The sequence below is a fragment of the Panulirus ornatus genome, chromosome 2 (genome assembly GCF_036320965.1).
Source record: "Panulirus ornatus isolate Po-2019 chromosome 2, ASM3632096v1, whole genome shotgun sequence".
In the NCBI taxonomy this organism is placed as follows: domain Eukaryota; kingdom Metazoa; phylum Arthropoda; class Malacostraca; order Decapoda; family Palinuridae; genus Panulirus; species Panulirus ornatus.
In genome coordinates, this window is record NC_092225.1 from 17,178,543 (window position 1) to 17,202,163 (window position 23,621).

The window sequence follows — 23,621 nt, forward strand, 5'->3', positions numbered from 1 at the left end:
ACGTGAGAACACGGAGAAGAACATCTTGCCACGAGGAGAACATCGAGGGAGCATGAAGTCACATTAAGAAATATGTAATCACAGTAACTGACAGTGAGAACTGTTGTGGAACACAGAGTCACACGGGAAGCTTTGAATAACACAACACAATCAGAAATACGACCTCATAATGGGAAGTGATGAGAAACGTGTCCTTCTGAGAAAGACTAGAATGTCTCTTTGGTAATGTGAGAATTCTGAGGCCATAGTGAGAAACACTGTGGGATACATCAAAGTGGGGAAATACAGAAATATCATCGCGAGGAATATTAACGAAATATAAGTTTTTTTTAATGAGAAATACATAAGACCGTCACCGTGTGGTGAGCAATATTAAGGAATACAACGCTAATATTTGAGAAGTCTATGTAAACACTTCTTACCATCTGCTACATGAAGTCGACCGCTTATAAGACCTGACGCGTTTTTTTCTTTTCTTATGTTAGCTGAGACGACACGGCCGAATGAAAGCCCTAATCAAGGCCATATCATTTACCATATATATATATATATATATATATATATATATATATATATATATATATATATATATATATATATACAAGGCCATGAGCATCTCAAATTTAACGAAAGTACATGTAATACGCACAGATAGTAATAAGTGTATGGAGAATATGGTAAATGTGGAGATGGTGTGTCTTTGTATGCATGTTTGTGTGTGTATGTGTGTGTGTGTGTGTGTGTGTGTGTGTGTGTGTGTGTGTGTGTGTGTGTGTGTGTGTGTGTAGTGGAAGGGTTGTGGTAGGGTAGCTATATGTGTGGTGGGAGTTGCAAGCATGGGTAGGAGGAGGGTGAGGTGGTGTTAGTGACTGTAAGGGAGTGGCTTGTGGTGACTGTTGTGTGGCAGGTGTTGTAGTTGCCGGTGGGGGTTATGTGAAGGTTGTATGACGTGGTGATGGTTGGGGTGAGGTTACTGGTAGAGTGATGAGGTTAGTAAAGGAGACGACACCTCCAACGTGAGAAGAAGCACCATGTAAGTATGGCGAAAGTATATTGCCAGGAAACTTTATGGGAAAGTAGCAACGCAAGAAAAAACAAAGTTCCACAACTAAATCTACAAACGGCTGCGCTGGGGCTGGACTCTGAAGGAGGGAGACATGTTTGAATATGTCTTCCTGAAGCAGGATAGCTGCTGGGGTGCAGAGGGTTCTGTGTGTATCTAAGGTGAGGGTTGTATTGGTTGGATGGGTCACTCACTTACCTTTGGCCATGATAGCGGCGGTGTGTGGGTTATTGGTTGTGGTGGTGAGGGCAGTACAGTTCCAGCGGTGGTTGGCGAACTGACGGCGACACTCCCTCACTGCCAGGTTCAGCCCGATGGCCGCGGCTCCCGCAGTGTCCGTGTTCCTGTGGGGAGAGAGAGAGAAAGAGGTGGAGGTTGTCCGTCATCCGTATGGAAGCTATGGACAGAGTTGTAGACTTAGGGAAGGCTATGGACAGAGTTGTAGACTTAGGGAAGCTATGGACAGAGTTGTAGACTTAGGGAAGGCTATGGACAGAGTTGTTGACTTAGGGAAGCTATGGACAGAGTTGTAGACTTAGGGAAGCTATGGACAGAGTTGTAGACTTAGGGAAGGCAATGGACAGAGTTGTAGACTTAGGGGAGGCTATGGACAGAGTTGTAGACTTAGGGAAGCTATGGACAGAGTTGTCGACTTAGGGAAGCTATGGACAGAGTTGTAGACTTAGGGAAGCTATGGACAGAGTTGTCGACTTAGGGAAGCTATGGACAGAGTTGTAGACTTAGGGAAGCTATGGACAGAGTTGTAGACTTAGGGAGGGCTATGGACAGAGTTGTAGACTTAGGGAAGCTATGGACAGAGTTGTAGACTTAGGGAAGGCTATGGACAGAGTTGTAGACTTAGGGAAGCTATGGACAGAGTTGTAGACTTAGGGAAGGCTATGGACAGAGTTGTAGACTTAGGGAAGGCTATGGACAGAGTTGTAGACTTAGGGAAGCTATGGACAGAGTTGTAGACTTAGGGAAGCTATGGACAGAGTCCTGTGATTGTAGCCAATGATGGGTCTCGGGATACGGAACTCTGAGGAGATGAAGACGATCGTATGAATGAGGAGAACTGTTGGTGGGTGACAGATGTTCTGTTTCCTCGAAGTTTCTTCATTCCTTCGCGAGGTTACACACACACTGAGCAAGATGGTACAGTACGTGAGCACGACGGCACGACCTTTGAGCACGATGGTATGACCCTTGGGTACGACGGTGCGACCCTTGAGCACGATGGTATGACCCTTAGGTACGACGGTACGACCCTTGAGCACGATGGTATGACCCTTGGGTACGACCCTTGAGCACGATGGTATGACCCTTGAGCACGATGGCACGACTCTTGAGCACGACGGTACGACTGCCTGAGTATGATTGCAAGACCTTTGACATGACTATCAAAGATCATGTCAAAAACCAGGCCATCATACGTAAGGGTCGTACCTTCGTGCTCAAGAGTCGTGCCGTCGTGCTCAAAGGGACAAGTAAAAAGAATGATATGTCATCTTTAATCTGTGATTTATTTTCCTAATCTTAAAACCTTTGGGCAAATAGTGATAACAAATCATGAGCATCTGTTAACTAACTTTTGTCATCATTAGAATGAAGACTGAGTGAAAACACTTCAGTACTTGTTTCAGAAGGAATGAAGGTGTGTTAAAGCTGTGTGTGTGTGTGTGTGTGTGTGTGTGTGTGTGTGTGTGTGTGTGTGTGTGTGTGTGTGGTCGCTCAGTGACAAGGAGAGTGAATCTGGTGGTTCAGAAGTAGGACTGGCTAGCAGATGCAATCAGACAATAACGGAGATATAGAAACATCAGACAATCAAGTAGAGACAGAAAATGACAGAACATCAGATAACAAAACATCAGAGGGAGACAGATGCATACTTATCATTAGGTGGAGACGGATAGAAACAGAACAGTCAGGAAGAGAAAGATACAGGCACGAGAAAAGGAAAAAATGATAGACAAGGACGAAAGAAACATACGATATGGGACAATGTATGCGATAAAAACACACGATAGGAGAATAAGACATGAGCAATGGGAAGAATAAGAGGTGAAAGGTAATGTTGATATTCATGGAATGAACATTCACTATTGTGATAAATAATGAAGTAGTGAGTAAAAGATTTTGATAAGAAAACCGTAAGGCATAATGCGAGTAGAGGAAAATGAACACAGAATATGATGGGGAACTATGGATTGAGTGAAAACGGGATATTGGGTGATGGACATGAAGAGTTGGGACACAGGAAGACACGATGACGTAGTGTTTGACGAAGGATTTAGTTCTATATCATTTTTTTTCTTCAGGATTGGGCGAAGAGGACCTGAACGTACATCTTAGATATAAGGTCGAACGTCACCTCTGTATAGAGTGAGCGGCTGAGAGGACGAAAGAGACCAAATAAAAAGAAAACTAAAGGGTTTTACAGACACCTTGAGTAAGTCCTGATGGACAGTGACTTCAGGGAGGGATATTGTGGTTTATCAATGATGCAGGAACGCTTACACTAGTTCCACGAGTGTCGGCTGAATTCGTCATGCTGTTTTGCTGGCAAGGTTGCCCAACAACTGCTGATGATCAGATTACAAGACCCAAGTTTCGTGTGTAATATTTCTTGATCCTGTGGTCTTTAGAAATGAGGAGTGCACCAGAGATATAGGTCTTTTACCGATGTCCTTCGGGGTAGCTGGTTTAATATCATCATGAAGTCCTTGGCAATCAAATCTACTGACGAACAAAGATATGCAACATTAAGCTTGGACGGATCTGAGAGACGGAAAGAAAACGAAGCAAGACAAAATTCATTCGTTCCAAGTGAAGCTTAACAGCACGAGTGGGGGACGCTTCCAGAGGTGAACAAGGAAAAAGAAACACTAGTGTTGTCCTTGAGAGCAAGGCAGCCAGGAGTGTTGTGTAATGGCTCATGGGCAAGCCATGTATGGGCACTCTAGATAGAAGACTTTTCGTCTACTCCTTCAGGAGCAGTATGAAGGAAATATGGGATTTTTGAGCGTGTGAATACATTGGACACAGTGGCAAGAATAACAAGAGCAAGAATGGATGGTTAGAATGGGTCTACCTTTATTCGAAAATTGAATAGAGTAGCGATGATATGATCAAGGAGTAAGTACACACACACACACACACACACACAAACAAACAAACAAACAATAGCAGCACAAATAACCAGAGACAACACCAAGAGAAGAGACAGGATGGTGCAGGAAGCAGGCAAACACGCACTTCTCAGTAATGATAAAGTACTATTAATGTAATAGGATTTCAATCATAAACAGACAGACTTGGGAGACATCAGCGACTCTGATGGAGAATAGAGAGTCAGGGAGATACAAAGTGTACGAGTGTAAACAGGGAGAACTTTTCCTGTGGGAGTATGTCACTGAGAGCACTCGAGAAATCAACAGGGGCTGGTGCACCGTTATCATTAGATCTTATTTGACGCACTGAGTAGCATGGGAGTTGAGAGCATCATAAAATGCACCAGCTGGGATGACTTATCATATAATGCTCGAGTCTGATCATGTGGCAAATATGGAAGTAAATGGAACAGGGATAAAAACAGACTCAGGTGAGACATGTCTGTGGAATACTGATAATGATGATAATGATAATGATAATGATAAATGAATAGCTAGATAGATAGATATAAAGATATATACTTAGAAAACTGAAGAATATATGAAGGCAGCAAGTATGAATATGTACATGAGTATATATGTATATGCCTATGTATATATATGTATGTATGTATACGTTGAAGAGTATAGGTATGTATATGTGCATGTGTGGGCGTTTATGTATATACGTGTGTATGTGGGTGGGTTAGGCCATACTTTCGTCTGTTTCTTTGCGCTATCTCGCTAACGCGGGAGACAGCGACTAAGTATAATGATAAAAAGAGAAATATGCGAATGTAGGCCCTGATGTGGCCGAGGTGTGATCCGTTTAACTGCTATGTATGATTTTCACACGTTTGGTTGACTATAATATTATGAAACAATATGCCAATCATGATGAAGTGGTGAAACAGAATGTGTCTTCTCTTATAGACCATGAAGAGTGAATTTCGACTCTAGGAGCACGACGGTACGACCCTTGAACATGACGGTACGATCCTTCAACACGACGGTACGACCCCTGAACATGTCGGTACGACACTTGAACGCGATGGCACGATCCTTCAACACGACGGTACGATCCCTCAACACGTCGGTACGATCCTTCAACACGACGGTACGATCTTTCAAGACGACGGTACGATTTCTTCAACACGGCGGTACGATCTTTCAACACGTCGGTACGACCCTTCAAAACGACGGTACGATCCTTCAACACGACAGTACGACCCTTCAACACGACGGTACGAGCACTTAGCATGGCAGTACAACCCTTGTGTACGATGACGTAACCTTTGACCTGACCCTAAAGGACTGTTGTATCTATGAGCACAACAACCCTTAAGGGTCGAAATAACGTGTCAAAGGTCGTAATAACGTGTCCGCGGATCGTCACATCGTTTCCAAGGGTCGTACCATCGTGCTTAAGGGTCGTACCGTCGTGTTTAAGGGTAGTACCGTCGTGTTTAAGGGTCGTACCGTCGTGTTGAAGGGTCGTACCGTCGTGTTGAAGGGTCGTACCGTCGTGTTTAAGGGTCGTACCGTCGTGTTTAAGGTTCGTACCATCGTGCACAATGTATTTAATTATGAATCTATTTAATATTCACTGTGCAGGCGATGGATGTACAGTCTGTGTACTAATTCAACTCCGAAATATTGGTTTTATGAAAACGAATATGTCATCTTTCCTTCTCATTTCCTGATGTTAAAGACGATGCGTCCAAATGCATCAGTCCATCACCTGATATCGATGCAGCATTGCATCATACATACTTGAAATGTGTGAAAAATTCTAGATTTCAAAATATGTAATTACACAGAGTGCTATTCCTGTACCCGGACTATTTAATATTTCAGTAACATTTTCTGTTGTAAATGTAACTGGTAAATAGATATTGGTGGTGCTATTCTATTTATTAATTTCAGCAACAGAAGTTTGAATGACAGTTTCGATAGGATTAAACATCAGACATCTGCTCCAACACAGTGTTCAGAGTCGACAACAGCTTCAACACAGTATTGAGAGTCGACAACAGCTTCAACACAGTGTTGAGAGTCGGCAACAGCTTCAACACAGTATTGAGAGTCGACAACAGCTTCAACACAGTGTTGAGAGTCGACAACAGCTTCAATATAATGTTGAGAGTCGACAACAGCTTCAACACAGCGTTGAGAGTCGACAACAGCTTCAATATAATGTTGAGAGTCGACAACAGCTTCAACACAGTGTTGAGAGTCGGCAACAGCTTCAACACAGTATTGAGAGTCGGCAACAGCTTCAATATAATGTTGAGAGTCGACAACAGCTTCAACACAGTGTTGAGAGTCGACAACAGCTTCAACACAGTGTTGAGAGTCGGCAACAGCTTCAACACAGTATTGAGAGTCGACAACAGCTTCAACACAGTGTTGAGAGTCGGCAACAGCTTCAACACAGTATTGAGAGTCGACAACAGCTTCAACACAGTGTTGAGAGTCGACAACAGCTTCAACACAGTGTTGAGAGTCGGCAACAGCTTCAACACAGTGTTGAGAGTCGACAACAGCTTCAACACAGTGTTGAGAGTCGACAACAGCTTCAACACAGTGTTGAGAGTCGGCAACAGCTTCAACACAGTGTTGAGAGTCGACAACTGCTTCAACACAGTGTTGAGAGTCGACAACAGCTTCAACACAGTGTTGAGAGTCGGCAACAGCTTCAACACAGTGTTGAGAGTCGGCAACAGCTTCAATATAATGTTGAGAGTCGACAACAGCTTCAACACAGTGTTGAGAGTCGGCAACAGCTTCAACACAGTGTTGAGAGGAAATCAATTATTTGACAACAGCTTCAACACTGTTGAGATGTAATTAACCACCTGACAATAACTTCAACCCAATGTTAAGAGGTAATTAACCATCTGGCAACAGCTTCAACACAGTGTTGAGATGTAATTACCCACCTGACAACAGCTTCAACACAGTGTTGAGATGTCCTTCAACAACTCCCCCCCCCCCCCTCCCGCCACCCCCCCAACCCCTTTGAAGACCTAACCACAGTTTCATTACCGTCCTGAGACGTCGTTACGCAAATGACAGCTGTCTAATTACATCGTTGACAGGTCTGTCACTGGTTAACAACAGTTCAGCATAGTTGTTAAGAGGTTTTTAGCAACTTGATAGCTATTTCAGACCGTCTCAACAGCTATATTACGGTAGGCAACTGACACGCCCCGAAATAGTGTAACGACTGTGTTTCAGCAGCGTAATAATGAGGGGTTTCCAAACATGTTAACCAGTTATTTCCCAGCAACGTGTCGAGAGCTCTAAACAGTTTGGGGGCTGTTTGACCACCGCGTCGATAAGCCCTCCAAACAGCCCAACAACTCTATTTCACTCCAGTGTTAACAGGTTTAAAAAAAAAAAAAGGCTTAACAACAGTGTTTCAGCAGATGGGCTGACAGGCCCTAAAGCAGCTCTTGACAGATATGACAGAAGAACTCCTGTCTAAAACCTCATCTCGTTCACAAACTGACGGCAAGGTTTCCAGTAAGAGCTGACACACTCTACACGCCTGGTAAGACCTTGATTGCCAAGGTCCTATGGGCCTTTTTCTAAGGTCCTGCTAACTGTATAGATTCGACAACGATGACCTTATCCAAGTGTGGCCTTTTACCCCCTGGCGGCTGGGTCTGGCGATGAAGGCACTGCAGCCGGTAGTTTATGGCTGCACGCCAGCCATTGCATAATCAACAATAGTAATGGCCAGCATCCGTCCACTCCCCGAGCTTCTTAATTAGTGCTTATTCTAAGTACTCTTCTAGCATGCTAAGTACTCAGTTGCATTCCGCGGCCCAGCTGTGTGTGTGTGTGTGTGTGTGTGTGTGTGTGTGTGTGTGTGTGTGTGTGTGTGTGTGTTTGTGTGTGTGTGTGTGTGTGTGCGCGTGTGTGTGTGTGTGTGTGTGTGTGTTTACGATACTCAGTATATGATTTATGATAAAATCCCTTTTTACACGTGTTAGGACTTGTACTTACAGGAACATCAACTCTAAAGAGAGTAAGCAAAAAAAAAAGGAAAAGAAATTTAGAATGATAGGAAGGTAAATAAGTGAGTCTATACGAATGGATCTGGCGGATGATTTTATCCCAAACAGATAAAGTAGCTGGTAATCGTCCCACTGATAGGCGAACAGGCTAGATAACCCGAGCCTGGTCGGTGGTGAGGGGATTGTATACCTCATGAGAGGCAGGAGGCTGGAGGAGGCCAGACAGGAGGTGGAGGGAGGTTGAGGCGCCCCTGGGAGCTACACGCCCTTGGGTCCACTACTTCATTAATGAGAGAGTGTCCAGCATGCTAAGGGGACCAGACGCCCAGGACCTCGGCAGGAGGACCTTCTTTATAAGGATGACCTCCTCCAGGGACATATAAGGACACAGAATGTCTCTTTACATGAAGAATGAGGACAGGTTCTCCTTTCCGTTTTTTTTTTTCTATTAGCGACACAGCCCCCCGGATGGGGGCTGGGGGGGGAGACACCATTATCTTTGATAAGGGGAGAGGTAAGGTAGTCTCTGCCAGGCCCATGGAGACCCGACTCAACACGACTTACGAGGACACATTAATAATGGGATGCAAGAAATAATTTATCGTAAGTTGTGCAGGAACTAATAATTAACGAAGACCAGAAGAAGGCTAGGCTCTGGGAGTGGTGCGGGCGGGCTAAACCTCTCGTTCAGTGTACTGAAGAAGAACCACCACTTGCCAAGACAAAGGACAAAGGGAGTATTGAATCGGATCTGGTAAGTGAATGGCAGTTCCACACGCTCAGTAATGTTTAGCGAGATCAGTGATGACCGAGACGGAATTCATCGTTGACAATGAATGCCGCGTTAGCTTCATGTAGGAGTCTGGATCAATATCAAGCAGCAGGAGGAGGAGGAGGATTGTAAATGTCATCTTCTGAGTGAATGGAGGTAGCGGTCTATCGATTAGCCCCTCGCAAGCGCCTGAACCAGCGGCTAACAAGAGGAAAGCGGATTGGATATGAACGTAAGAGAAACAACGGACGGTTTACTGGCCCATAAAAGGCAGGCTCTGTTTATACTCGGCCATTATCAGTCATGTATCTGTCTCATCAAAGTTTATATACCGTCCCAACGTACTGGCCTTTATGACATCATTCACAAACTTCTATTCATTTTCTATTAATCTTCAAACTAAATGTTTGAATACTTTTTTTTTGAATGAAAATTTCTCCAACGAAGCTGCAATGGCTCCAAAGAGCAGACTCTTGCAAGGATATGAAAGTCTTCTTTTTCTGTCTAAAAGAGCGAGCGTTCAATCTCTTGAGTTAAATGCAAGGTCGAGGATCTCGTAAGGTGTATAAGGTTTGGCCAAATGACTAACAGGGTCATTAGATACGTCGTCGTCATTTTGTAACCACCAATCGAAATAAAGTGAACACGACTGAGAGAATAGTAACCCTAATACTTTGAGTGAGGGAGGGTACCAGGCTCTTCTGATCACTGTGGAAGGGTTACAAGTCTTAAGATGTAGTGTCCTACATATCCTTGATCCCCTCAGCCAGGAGGCCGGTACCGTGACGGCTTAATAGTGCTTGGATAACCTGCTCAGGAGGACACATGAGGGACGTGGACGATGGTCATCGCTGGGGAAAATGTTCTACCATTGCCCTCGAGCCCCAGACCAAACATCAACCTTTTTTTCAGTATAAAAAATCCGCCTTTTTTCTAAAGCTCAAAGAATCAGGCGACATGACTCTGGTAGATGCACTAGAACTTTTCTCAATGATGATTAGATACTTTAAATAATAGCCAAAGCTCTAATCATTAATTTAGGAGGCTCTGAAACTTACAAGATACTGCCAGAACTTAAAAAAGTCCGCTAATTAAAAAGGTTAGTTCATGAAGTTTTTTTTCTTCCTTTTAGCTTTTGAATATTATACTAAGATATAATCTAAACTTAATCCTCAATTAATCTGATCTAATCCTGTGAGATGTATCAGTGAATGGAGTCAATACTGAACGGTTGGTGAGGATTCGGGCCATTCTTTGATAGAGTTAAATGATGACACGACTGAAAGAAGTTTCTTTTTAAGACAAAATTGTCTAGACAAAAAATAATTCACTGAGCCATTTCACAGGTTTGTTACCATAATAGCCTGTGGCATCTGACACCACAAGACAGCCCACCCATGATTGTGGAAATGGGTTTGTGATTGGTTTGTATTAGCAATCTATTACTTTTTGCCTACAAAAGCCCTGATGAGTATAAATGAATCAAAGTTCTGATATTCAGTCAATTGATTACACATAGGTAAGATATCTACGTGAGTTAGAACGTCTGAATGTACCATAAAATTGCCTCTTATCGTACCTCCAGCGATACATAACCCCTTCTTGCTTGAGTTAGTGAGAAGGAGAATCGTGTCCATAACAAAAAATATTATTTCTGATAGTTTTTCTGCACTTCTGAAGCACAATATCCTATAGCTATGACAACAAGAGCTAGTTAATGTGGTTCTCATGAGTCCCTAACTCCCAAGAGCTCTTACTCATAAAGGGTGAAGCCCTGAGGGCCTCTCTGTGTGAGGAGGTGTGAGGCAGCAGTGTGAGTGAAAGAGAGAGACTTACCGGACACATAGGTGGAGTTGAAGTCGGTTGAGGCCGGCCAACGTCCGACACACGTCAGGGTCGAGGGGTTGGTCCCAAATGGCCGCTTCCCAAGGGCTCACAAACGTCCGGTTGATGACGTCGTTAGGCGACGACTCTATCAACGGGTACCCGTAGTTCGGATACCCGACCGCTGGGCTCTGCGGATAGCCGACAGTCTGGTGGACATTGTCTGCCGGATAAGTGATAACGTTTCCGGATAAGTGGACGTTGTCGAGTCCGCTGATCCTATAGCCGTTGAGGACGCCGTGTGGGTATCCGGCCCTCGTCCGAGAATACCGGCTGGGGTATCTGCCGTCGTTTCCCAAGTAACCCACATGCTGTTGTTGTTGCTGCTGCTGTTGGTGGTGCTGCCGTGGGTACTGGGGCGCTGGGTCTCGCCAGGCATAACCAGGGTAGCGGGTCGCATACCTCTCCTGGTAGGAGGTGGGGAGCTTCTGGTACTTCTTGGGGTAGCCAGGAGGCAGGCGGACGTGGACACCCTCATAGCTGAGTCTGAGGAAGAAATAGAAATAAGATGTTGAAGTCTTTGATAAATACAGTCATGAAACAGGAGACTATTATCATTGTTATCATATATAACCCCAAGGATTCCTCCTTCAGGGTGTCTCGTAAGCTCAACAAAGGCTGCGCTACCATCAGTAGCAGGGAAGGATGGACTCATACGAAGCGAGATCATGACAAGTCTGTACTCTCTTTCGTCAACTGACGATGATAGTCTCGTCACAGGTGACTATATTGCGCATGATAGCGAGTGAATGGATGTGAGCGGCATTTCTTCGTCTGTTGCGGGAGCTATCTCGATAACACGGGAAACGGCGATTAAGTATACAAAAGATATATATATATATATATATATACTGGATACTGGAGTATCACTCCAAAGTTAATTCTGGGTAGCCCATAGCCTTGGGAAAGAGAACAGGTGTAGGTCAGGGGAAAGTTCTTTTTCGATTACCTAAATATGTTTTCATATATTTTTTCCATTACCAAAAGATGAAGACTGATAAAAAGTCCTTAGAACAGAATAGGTGTAGACTGCGCGTTGTTAAATTCCGTCACTACCTCAGACAGATGTCTACCGAATACTGCAACATGCATACCTTTGCTGGATAGAGCTATGCTGAGGCGCTGAAACAGAAAGCTGGCTGCTCTGTTGTTCTTGGTTGGTTCGATGAGCTGGGAGTCAGGGGCACTTAGAAATCAAAAAGAGATTCTTACCCCAGGGTCCCTGCTTCTCCGAACCAATTGGAACAAAAATATATAGTGGTTCCAGGGTCCCGAATTTTTGCTCGCTTTTGAGCAGGACTGGTTTTGTGATATGATGTGTCAGTGTCTATGATGCAAAAAAGATGGGCGATGTCCTGTACACAGATGAGAAAGTGTACGTCATGCATGTCTAGGGGTTGCAGTTTCAGATTGGTGTGTATGTCTGGTGAGGTGGAGTTTAAGACTGGGTTTGGATTTATTTTTTGGGTTTGTCGAGTCACTACTGCAAGTATACGCTTTTTCAATATCATATTTGACGGGGGAAGAGGTGTGGATTGTGACTACAAGATGCTGAATCGTGAAGTATTTTCCTTTTCTTTTTACTAAGGGGTTAGTGGTTGGTTATGGAATTATTTGAATAGGAAGGGTCGTGTGCTGTTGACAAGAACTGAGTACCAGGCATATTAAAATGAGATTTTATTGAAAGTATTTCTGCCTGACTGTACAGATGGTGAATGATTATTGCTGCTAGGAATCCAGTGATTGTCCTGAGAGCCTTCCTTTAATTGGTCTGCGGTTTTGTTACGTTTGCTCTTGACAGTATGGATGGCCTGGCAGGTGAGGCGTAGTTTAAGGTGGAGCAAATATATACTGTTTGCACAGGACACTAAGGGATTCTTTCCCTCGTCCAAAACTGGTGTCGGTAAACAGTCTGAGCGTGTTTAGTTTGTTTATGGCCCTAGTGTGTTGATGTTTGTGGTGTGGAGTAAATGACAAGTGTGTGACGTATGCTAGAGCCGGTATTGCTGGAGTTCTGCTGAGTGGAACTGGATGACTATTCATGGTTATGGCAGAGTGCAGGATAGGATTCGTGTTTATCTGGTTATAAGAGTGCGACCGTTACACAACGGACGAAAAGTTACCTTTGACGAGGTTGTATCATCATCTGCTGACGAAACAGAGCACACTCTCGTCAAAGAACTTTTCTCTTCAAATGAGTCCATCCTATCCCTGCTACTGCCCGGAGCGCAGCCTTGAAGCAGCAAGAGGTCCTGGATGAGGGGTACCAGGGGTTATAAACCCAAGACCCCTCGTGAAAAGGGCCCAAGACTTTTTTTTTTTTTTCTTAACTTATCTTCGAGCGCGACCACCATGGAGGACGAAGATCAATGCTGAGTACGACTACCCTGCTGCTATGACTACTTCGGGGGTAAGACGACTCACAACTGTCCCTCTTATGGGGCAGCTGAAGACCACTTCAGAGTCTCTTACAGAGCAAGACGACCACTCCGGGATCAGTCGTGGGGCAGCATGACCACTCCGGGATCAGTAGTGGGGCAGTACGACCACTCCGGGATCAGTCGTGGGGCAGCATGACCACTCCGGGATCAGTAGTGGGGCAGTACGACCACTCCGGGATCAGTCGTGGGGCGGTACGACCACTCCGGGGCCACTTACGAGGTAGTAGGACCACGCTAGGACCGGTTACAGGGTAGAACAACCATTCAGGAACTATAACTACTCTAGAAACCTTTACGATTTCGCATAACGACTGTTCTTGGACTTGTCGTGCAGAGTAGCCAAACGACAACAGGAAAACGACGGAATTCTCGCCCTCCCCCCTTTCCTCCCTTCCTCTCCTCCTCCTCCTCTTCCCTTCAGAATATCATTACGAAGCACGACAACAAGCGTTGCCGGACGACTTACTTCTACGGTGGACGACAAGAGCCACAAAGCGGGTAAAGGACCACGACGAATCTATTATTGCTACGTCGCCAGTGTTACCAGATGCCGGCCGCTCCGGGTGACCCCCAGGTACTGCGCCACACACACACACACACACACACACACACACACACACACACACGTACACACAGAGAGACTTACATGGCCCCCTAGAGTATAACCTACATAACCTTTAGATCGACTGTAGAGTACTTCTACTACGAGACTAGGAAAAATAGTGGCTAAGAAATCTAGACTACATTAGTTCGAAAGAGGCGAGAGCTTACTCAAGTCTTGGAAATCTATCTGTTGATTTTGCCACAGATCCGTCTGAGGGCGGGAGTGGATGGAGCTCGTGGAGCGATCCATCCACGGCAGCGGCGGCGGTGGAAGAAGGAGGAGGAGGAGGAGGAGGAGGAGGAGGAGGAGGAGGAGGCAGCACAGCCTTAGGTAAGTGTGGACCGCCTCCAGGGAAGGAGGATGTGAATGATTATTTAGGGACGAGAGGTGAGGGTGGTATGCTGCCTTGGTTTTGAAGAGAGAGAGAGAGAGAGAGAGAGAGAGAGAGAGAGAGAGAGAGAGAGAGAGAGAGAGAGAGAGAGAGAGAGAGAGAGAGACTATCTACCTACCTCCCTACGAGTACCTACGGCTAGACTGTGCTGGGATGGGAGGGACAGTGCACAATGATCATCGCATGTCTTGCACTGATATTTCAATCACATTATAAACATTCTAGGAATCTTGATATAAATTTAGGATAATGAGAGATAGAAAATGTGTTTAGCGTTGACGAATATGATGTTAATTGTAAAGGTGAGATAGAAGAACGGATTCTTATCGGAATATGTGCTGTGGAAGGTGGGGTCAAATATGTGGTATGTGGTTAGGGCAGAATATGTAGTATGTGGTCGAGGCGGAGTATGTGGTGTGGGCGTCAGAGCAGCGGGTCAAACGGTGTGGGCGGCGGGGGCGGCGGGGGGAAGCAGGTGTTTATCGAGGGGTGTTTGCCCCGGTGGGCCACGCCCCTCCAGCCGGATGGGGGTGTTGACAGCGGCCACCCCGACCCCCCACCCCACAAATATGTGACTTGCGTTGCCCTACACACACACACACACACACACACACACACACACACCTGCTTGCACAGGTAGGCGTGACGTAGTTAAATGCCCTGTGTCAAGATAGGGTGTCATGAGTGACTGCAGCGTCACGCGGGTGTGACGTGAGGAACGTGTCAATTATTGGTGTCACGTGAATGACACGTGCGTCACGCTATGACACACACACACACACACACACACACACACACAAGAGCACTTGTTACGTGACTGTCATGTTTATATTACGCAATGACACACACACGATTGTCACGTGAATGTCATGTTTGCATCTATGACACGCACTTGTCACGTGCATGTCCACTGCTGATACTGTCAGCCCTAAACTGATGACAGCATCATCTGACAACCTACACAACTGACACTGATGACATCTCACACTGTTACACTGACGGCTGACACAAGCGGCTGAATTAACGATAAAGAGTTTCTATATATCACATGTGAAGGTAATCACTGATATTGGCACTACTGGGCGAGCCATGTACCAGTCGAGCAACACTGAGGACGGAGGTACATTGCTCTGGCAACGCTGGTGGAGCCAGGTGCTTGGGCAACACTGGTGGAGCCTTGTACTCAGGCCTGGCAGCACTAGGAACCCAAGTATTAGTCTGGCACAGTGCGGGAGACAAGTAGTTTATAGTCTGGCAACATCAGGAGATCCAGGTACTGGTCCTGGCAACATTGTAGGAGCTTAATACCGGTTTTGGCGATACTGCGGGAAGCCAGGTGCTACTCTGGCAATACTGTGGAGGCCAGGTACTGGACTGGCATCGCTGGAGAGAGAGAGAGAGAGAGAGAGAGAGAGAGAGAGAGAGAGAGAGAGAGAGAGAGAGAGAGAGAGAGAGAGAGAGAGAGAGAGAGAGAGAGAGCTAAGTAAGTACTTCGGTATGGCAACAGTGGGGAAGATAATTAAATGACATCATCGAGGAAAGTGATGGTTGGCAGTTGTTACACCAGTGTCGGTAATTTGTGGCTCCACAAGTCTTAATAATTGAGTATGATAGGCCTAGTATCGTCCCTCCCCCCACACTCCCAGCCTCCCCGTAGGCCTACGGCTGCGGTAAGAAGGATAGGAGACAAGTATGTGGGGAGGAGAGTGGATGGGGAGGGAGGTGGCGAGTGGATGGGGAGGGAGGTGGTGAGTGGATGGGAAGGAAGGTTGGGAATGGGTGGGGAGGAGGGTTGTGAATGGATGGGGAGGAAAGCTGGCAGTGGAGGGAGGAGGGTTGTGAGTATGATAATAGAGATGGGAGGGAAAGAGATAAGAGGTAGGACGAGGAGGAAGAGGTAGGAGGAGGAGGAAGAGGTATGAGGAGGAAGAGGTAGGAGGAGGAGGAGGAGGAAAAGAGATGACATGACAGGTATCTCACAGAAGATGGGAAAAGGACGATCCTCGCCACAATCAGTAAGGATGAAGGCAAAAAAAAAGTAGAAAGAAAACGGAGAAGCAGAGGGACTCAAATGGAGCAGGCAACGTCGAGGGAGAGGGAGGGAGGGAGGGAGGGAGGGAGGGAGAGTCATGCATTTGGGAGCGGTGCATGGGAGCAGCATGACGACCCAGGAGTACATATGGCTAGATTAAGGCCATCTGGCTATTCACCGACAGTGACCAACACCAGCTGACCAAGTATTAACATAAGAGATATAAGATTTCAGTGGCATTCAAGGCTTCCATCTTGGCAACAGTGACTTTCTAACTGAAATATGCAGAGAAAAAAGGCTCAGTATTTTCCCTGCCTTATACCTTGTTTAGATACCTTTTAAGTTCCTTTGGAAATAGATAAAAAGAATCATTAATACAACAATGACAGGGATGCGTCGTATTGATAAACACTGGTATACTGTAAGACTCTGTAGAAATGATATTCATAAGAATGTAAAGAAGAAAAGTATAACAATTCTAAACTTTTAAGCATCTTACAGCAAGATACGGAATTGAAATAGAATTGAAAACAAAGAGGAAGATTTTCTTATCCACTTATCAAATTTTCTCCCTCACAATTCTGTTTAAGATATCTTTTCATATTCACGTTAACCTTTCCAGATGAAGCGGAATTCTTTCTTCAATACGACTGCGACCCGGGTGATAACTCTATAGTTTTTCATTTTTTTTCAGGCGAAAAAGTCAGAGTATCTACTAATTTTCAAAGGAAATCTAGAACTGTTTACATATATATATATATATATATATATATATATATATATATATATATATATATATATATATATATATAGGGGATGAAGAATACTTCCCACGTATTCCCTGCGTGTCGTAGAAGGCGACTAAAAGGGGAGGGAGCAAGAGGCTGGAAATCCTCCCCTCTCGTTTTTTTTTTCTTTTTTTTAATTTTCCAAAAGAAGGAACAGAGGGGGGCCAGGTGAGGATATTCCACAAAGGCCCAGTCCTCTGTTCTTAACGCTACCTCGCTAATGCGGGAAATGGCGGATAGTTTAAAAGAAAAGAAAAGAAATATATATATATAATGATGGCCAGTACCAGACTATGGCCAGCAATTAGAGTCAAGATGTAATCACTCTTGTGAGACCAGGTCATCAAGCCTCTGCGCATGACTGGTGTGTGTTGGCCAGTAACAACAGCATGTGTGGATGACACTGCATGGACCTGTACAGGAACAGCTGACTGTGCAACTTCTCGTGAAATGAACTCTGTGATCCAGATATTTCTTGGAACTGAAGAACGCTGGTAAGGTGAATTGTAATCCTACCGACTCTAGGATAGGTGTTTATTTGAGGTCGGAGCGTTTTTGAACGACTGGAAGAGTACTAAATAATTCTGGTTACTTTAAGAAGGATTTTTATAGTCTCATTACACGAGTAGATACAACAGGTTATGATCTACAAGAATAAAGAGAATATTTTAGTGCCTCATGACAAGTAATATCTCAGATAAGACAGATGGAATATATATATATATATATATATATATATATATATATATATATATATATATATATATATATATATATATATTATATATATATATATACCACAAATAATGAGGTATGCTGTAAAGTAACCAATTTCACAAGAGACACGAAGCTGGGAAATTAAACTACAACAGAAATTAAACGTCTACACCCACAAGGTTGACTCAAGCCAATAGACTGAACTCACAAGCTGGAAATACATTGTAACATTGATAATTGCAAAGTCTTATGTACTGGCAGTAAAGACGACACCAGAAGCTACAGTATGAACTCGAGATACATGACAAGAATAAGGAAAGACATCAAATGCCCTTAAGGTAAGTAGACGTTGCACAGAAGCATCGTAAAAGATGAACAAAATCTTTAGACCACATCGGTAGGTCATTTGAATTACAAGTCCAAGAATGTCATCCTCGCTCTTTACGATTCATCGTTGCGTCCCCAGCGTAAACACTCCCTTCAGTTTTGGTCGCCATACTTGAGATAAAGAACAGACACAGACGGAACAGAGAAGATGAAGAAGCGAGCTACCAAGAGAAACAATTCCTGTGTCGGCCGCCGAGAAGATCTAACATGTGTGGCTTAGAAAAGCGAAATCTAAGACGTCATTTATTACAGGTGGTCAAAATTATGAAAGGCTTTGAGACTTAATTCAAAGAGCTGCTGTAGACTAAGTTAGTCTAATTCCATCTTTAGTAATGACTTTATAAACGCGTGAGCAAACTTCTTTATTTTTTTTTTCCCCCAGGATATCCTCCGCCATACTTGCTTCCTTCTAAACACCGTGCTTTGCTTTGCTGGGTAGCTCCCGGCCAGCCACTAGTCCCGTGGGAACCTGGACACCAGTAGCTACTCTTCTGTCCCTCCATCAATTCCTTCACGAAAATGACGAGCCGGTATGTTGGTGGTATGTTGGAGGTATGATGGAGGTATGGCGAGCGTTTGTTCAGGAATGTTGTGTGAGGTCTATTGTCGAACACGTTTGTTCCACTCCCTTACCACGCCTCCCTTTTACTTCGGTAAGTGATGGTGAGGGTGATAGTGTCAGAAGGTGAGGCTAGGGTGACGGTGGTGGTGATGGTGACAATCGGGAGAATGAGGAAGGCGATCAGTAAGGATGGTATGTGCAAAGATTTTGATGGTGATGGTGAGATTGGTGGTGGTTGAAAAAGTGAAGGTGATAAGACAATGGGACGATGGTGATAATGCTAGCAATGATGGTGATGGATAATACTGATGGTGGTGATATTACGTAATGAAGAAGGGTTATGAATGTGATGACGACAAATGATGAAAAGATACGGAAAATGAAACAGTAGTGATGGTAGGATGAGGGCCTGGTTCTGATAGTGAAGATGCTAAATACGAAAGTGATAAACAATGGGAAGGTGAAAACGAATATGTTGACAGTGCTGACGTTGAACCAAGGTTAGAGCAAGAAGCCTTTCTTTGTTCATTACCCATAAAAACACAAAGTTTGATTAAAGAAATGTAACGAATATCAAAGAGAATCTATATATAAAGTCGCACATTATAAATTGATAATACTAGTATATATATATATATATATATATATATATATATATATATATATATATATATATATATATATATATACATATATATATATATATATATATATATATATATATATATATATATATATATATATATATATATACATATATATATATATATATATATATATATATATATATATATATATATATATATATATATATATATATATATATTTTCCCTGGGGATAGGGGAGAAAGAATACTTCCCACGTATTCTCTGCGTGTCGTAGAAGGCGACTAAAAGGGGAGGGAGCGGGGGGCTGGAAATCCTCCCCTCTTTTTCTTTTTTTTTTTTATTCAAAAGAAGGAACAGAGAAGGGGGCCAGGTGAGGATGTTCCCTCAGAGGCCTAGTCCTCTGTTCTTAACGCTACCTTGCTAACGCGGGAAATGGCGAATAGTTTGAAAGAAAATATATATATATATATATATATATATATATATATATATATATATATATATATATATATATATATATATATATATATTCGTGGAAGGACTGATTAGACTTGTATTGAGTCTTTTGGATCGATGTCTTTTCACTTCTTTGGAGATGTGTCAGAAGTAGTGGTGTGTCCACAGCATATATCTTCCCCTCCAGACTGAAAAAGGAAGAAGGCTGATTCGACGATCAGTATCAGCAATCAATAGATAGATAGATAGATAGATAGATAGAGAGAGAGAGAGAGAGAGAGAGAGAGAGAGAGAGAGAGAGAGAGAGAGAGAGAGAGAGAGAGAGAGAGAGAGAGAGAGAGAGAGAGAGAGAGAAATGAATGCTGGGAATCAGCGGAGCATAGCGGTGGAACGACGCGTTACTCCTGCAGCCACAGAGGCCGCAAAGACATGGTTATGGAATGATCACTTTTAAGCTCTAGAGTACGACGACTTAACCCCCCTTGAGTACGACGACTTAACCCCCCTTGAGTACGACGACTTAACCCCCCTTGAGTACGACGACTTAACCCCCCTTGAGTACGACGACTTAACCCCCCTTGAGTACGACGACTTAACCCCCCTTGAGTACGACGACTTAACCCCCCTTGAGTACGACGACTTAACCCCCCTTGAGTACAACGACTTAACCCCCCTTGAGTACAACGACTTAACCCCCCTTGAGTACGACGACTTAACCCCCCTTGAGTACGACGACTTAACCCCCCTTGAGTACGACGACTTAACCCCACTTGAGTACGACGACTTAACCCCCCTTGAGTACGACGACTTATCCCCTCTTGAGTACGACGACTTAACCCCCCTTGAGTACGACGACTTAACCCCCCTTGAGTACGACGACTTAACCCCCCTTGAGTACGACGACTTAACCCCCCTTGAGTACGACGACTTAACCCCCCTTGAGTACGACGACTTAACCCCCTTGAGTACGACGACTTAACCCCCCTTGAGTGCGACGACTTAACCCCCCTTGAGTACGACGACTTAACCCCCCTTGAGTACGACGACTTAACCCCCCTTGAGTGCGACGACTTAACCCCCCTTGAGTACGACGACTTAACCCCCCTTGAGTACGACGACTTAACCCCCCTTGAGTACGACGACTTAACCCCCCCTTGAGTGCGACGACTTAACCCCCCTTGAGTACGACGACTTAACCCCCCTTGAGTACGACGACTTAACCCCCCTTGAGTACGACGACTTAACCCCCCTTGAGTACGACGACTTAACCCCCCTTGAGTACGACGATTTAAAACCCTTCAGTACGAGGAATTAGCTCCCCCCCCCCCCCCCCTTGAGTACAACGAACTAACCCTTTTGAGCACAACGACTTAACTCACTTTGAGTACAACGAATTAACCCTCTTCAGCATGGATCATTAACTCCCTTGAATACGACGATTCAACCCCTCTTAGAACGACAGTTCTGATAGCACTTCAGCGTGACGACCAAAGTCATCGTACTGAGGAGGAGTATGTCGTCGTGCTTAAAGGGTTAAGTCGTCGTACTCAAAGGGTCAAGTCGTCGTACTCAAGGGGTTAAGTCGTTGTAATCAAGGAGTTAAGTCGTCGTACTCAAGGAGTTAAGTCATCGTACTCAAGGAGTTAAGTCGTCGTACTCAAGGGGTTAAGTCGTTGTAATCAAGGAGTTAAGTCGTCGTACTCAAGGAGTTAAGTCATCGTACTCAAGGAGTTAAGTCGTCGTACTCAAGGGGTTAAGTCGTTGTAATCAAGGAGTTAAGTCGTCGTACTCAAGGAGTTAAGTCATCGTACTCAAGGGGTTAAGTCGTCGTACTCAAGGAGTTAAGTTGTCGTGCTTAAAGGGTCAAGTCGTCGTACTCCAGGGAATGAACCAAGCGTCGCAAGATTAACTATGGACGTAATCAAATGATGGAGGAAGACTGTCGGACGACCTGACATATGCTGACCTAATGTGATCAAAGCTGTTACGGTTGACTGTAATTACCTTGGGGTAAAGTGACCTGGAGAAATATCAGGCAACATGACTTGGAGAACAACTGGGCAGGATGACCCTGAAGACCTCCAGGGTAAGATGAACCTGGAAGACGAAGGGATGACCTCCGAACAAGATGACCCAAGACTTGGAGGACGACTGGGCAAGATGACCTCCAGAACCCACCGATTCGAGCGAAAATATCATACCATCCTAATATATTCGGTGAGATGAGGAGAATCTCTCAGACAATTTAAATTCTATCTATGAATATCAATATTAAAAAGACTACGTAAATATTTAGTAGACTGGACCGGAGGATATTGATACACTGACTCTTATTTGAGCTACATTCGAACGTTATCTTAAAAAAAATGGGAATCTAACACTTATTTCTAATCGGACTCCGGTGGGAGTCGAACTCACGTAAACATTTATAGAAGCTAAAGTGAGTATATCTATGTTACTCTATACCAACATCTATGTCATATACGCATGTTACAAATACGTCAATATGTATACATGTGTTATGTACATGTGAAATACTTATCACTGGTTACACATAACCCACACTCCGGAACACACTGACACAAATGTACAAGGAAGACAAAAAAACATACACGTAAACATAGTCAGAATGATATGATCAACAGGCCGATGGACGGACAATATCCTAAACTCATTACCTTCTCACACACACACACACACATACACACACACACACACACACACACACACACACACCAAACTCCTGCCATGGTACCATACACTTACCTCCCCACTCCTGCTATGGTAATAAAAACATGACCCTGAGATAAAACAGAAAAGCCTTTCAACCAAAGTCACGTAATCCTACAGATGAGGCCAGTGCATCGAGTGTGATCTATGGCAACGAAAGGACGAGACATCTGACGTTGAAATTTATAGTAAGAGGGAAAAATTAAAGGTACTTTTTCTTACTACGTGGAAGATGATATTCAGATGCAAAACTCTGTCTTATAAAAGTCTACGAGGGTCATTAAGAGGAGCGGAAGGTTGGTTCGTGTGGTTCCCGGAGCCACAGCGATGGCTCTGGTAATTGTCCACATCATCGTCTCCAGATTTTACGAGGAATGAGATGGAATGTTAGCGTATGGGTGGGTGGTTATTTAGTTGCTCCCTTGTTCCTGGTGGGTGCGTGGTTGCTCCCTTGTTCCTGGTGGGTGCGTGGTTGCTCCCTTGTTCCTGGTGGGTGCGTGGTTGCTCCCTTGTTCCTGGTGGGTGCGTAGGTGCTCCCTTGTTCCTAGTGGATGCGTGGTTGCTCCTTTGTTCCTGTTGGATCCGTGGTTACTCCTATGTTCCTAGTGGGTGCGTGGTTCTCCCTTGTTCCTGATAGCTGCGTGGTTGCTCCCTTGTCCCTGGTGGGTGGACGGTTACTGCTATGTTCCGGGCGAGTGGATGCGTGCGTGGTTGCTCCCTTGTGCCTGGTGGGTGGTGGTTTTCCCACTGCTCCTGGTGGGTGCATTGGTGGGTGGACGGAGGGCATCCCCGTCGTTCCTGCTGGTGGTTAAGGCTGGACGTGAGGGCACCCAAGGAATCCTACACATTTACACTCCCTCTTACTTTCTTTCTCATCAGCTGAACACGGAGGGGAATGGTGAGGGAATGTGGAGCAGGCGATACACCTGGTAGATGCATCTCATTACGACTCACGAGGGAAAAATGTGCCATCCAGATGTAGGCGACAGTGGGACCATCTGGTCGATCGCTC

General features: G+C 44.6%; 1 protein-coding gene across 1 annotated transcript in view; it reads right to left on the reverse strand.

Moving 5' to 3' along the window:
- LOC139753739 (protein Wnt-4-like) overlaps positions 1-23,621 on the reverse strand; it is a 192,262-nt gene that overhangs the window by 28,908 nt on the left and 139,733 nt on the right. The window contains exons 4-5 of the mRNA XM_071670540.1: positions 10,846-11,379; positions 1,262-1,407 (exon numbers count right to left, since the gene is read on the reverse strand). Coding sequence (XP_071526641.1) covers positions 1,262-1,407; positions 10,846-11,379 — 680 coding nt within the window. The remainder of the gene's footprint in view (positions 1-1,261; positions 1,408-10,845; positions 11,380-23,621) is intronic.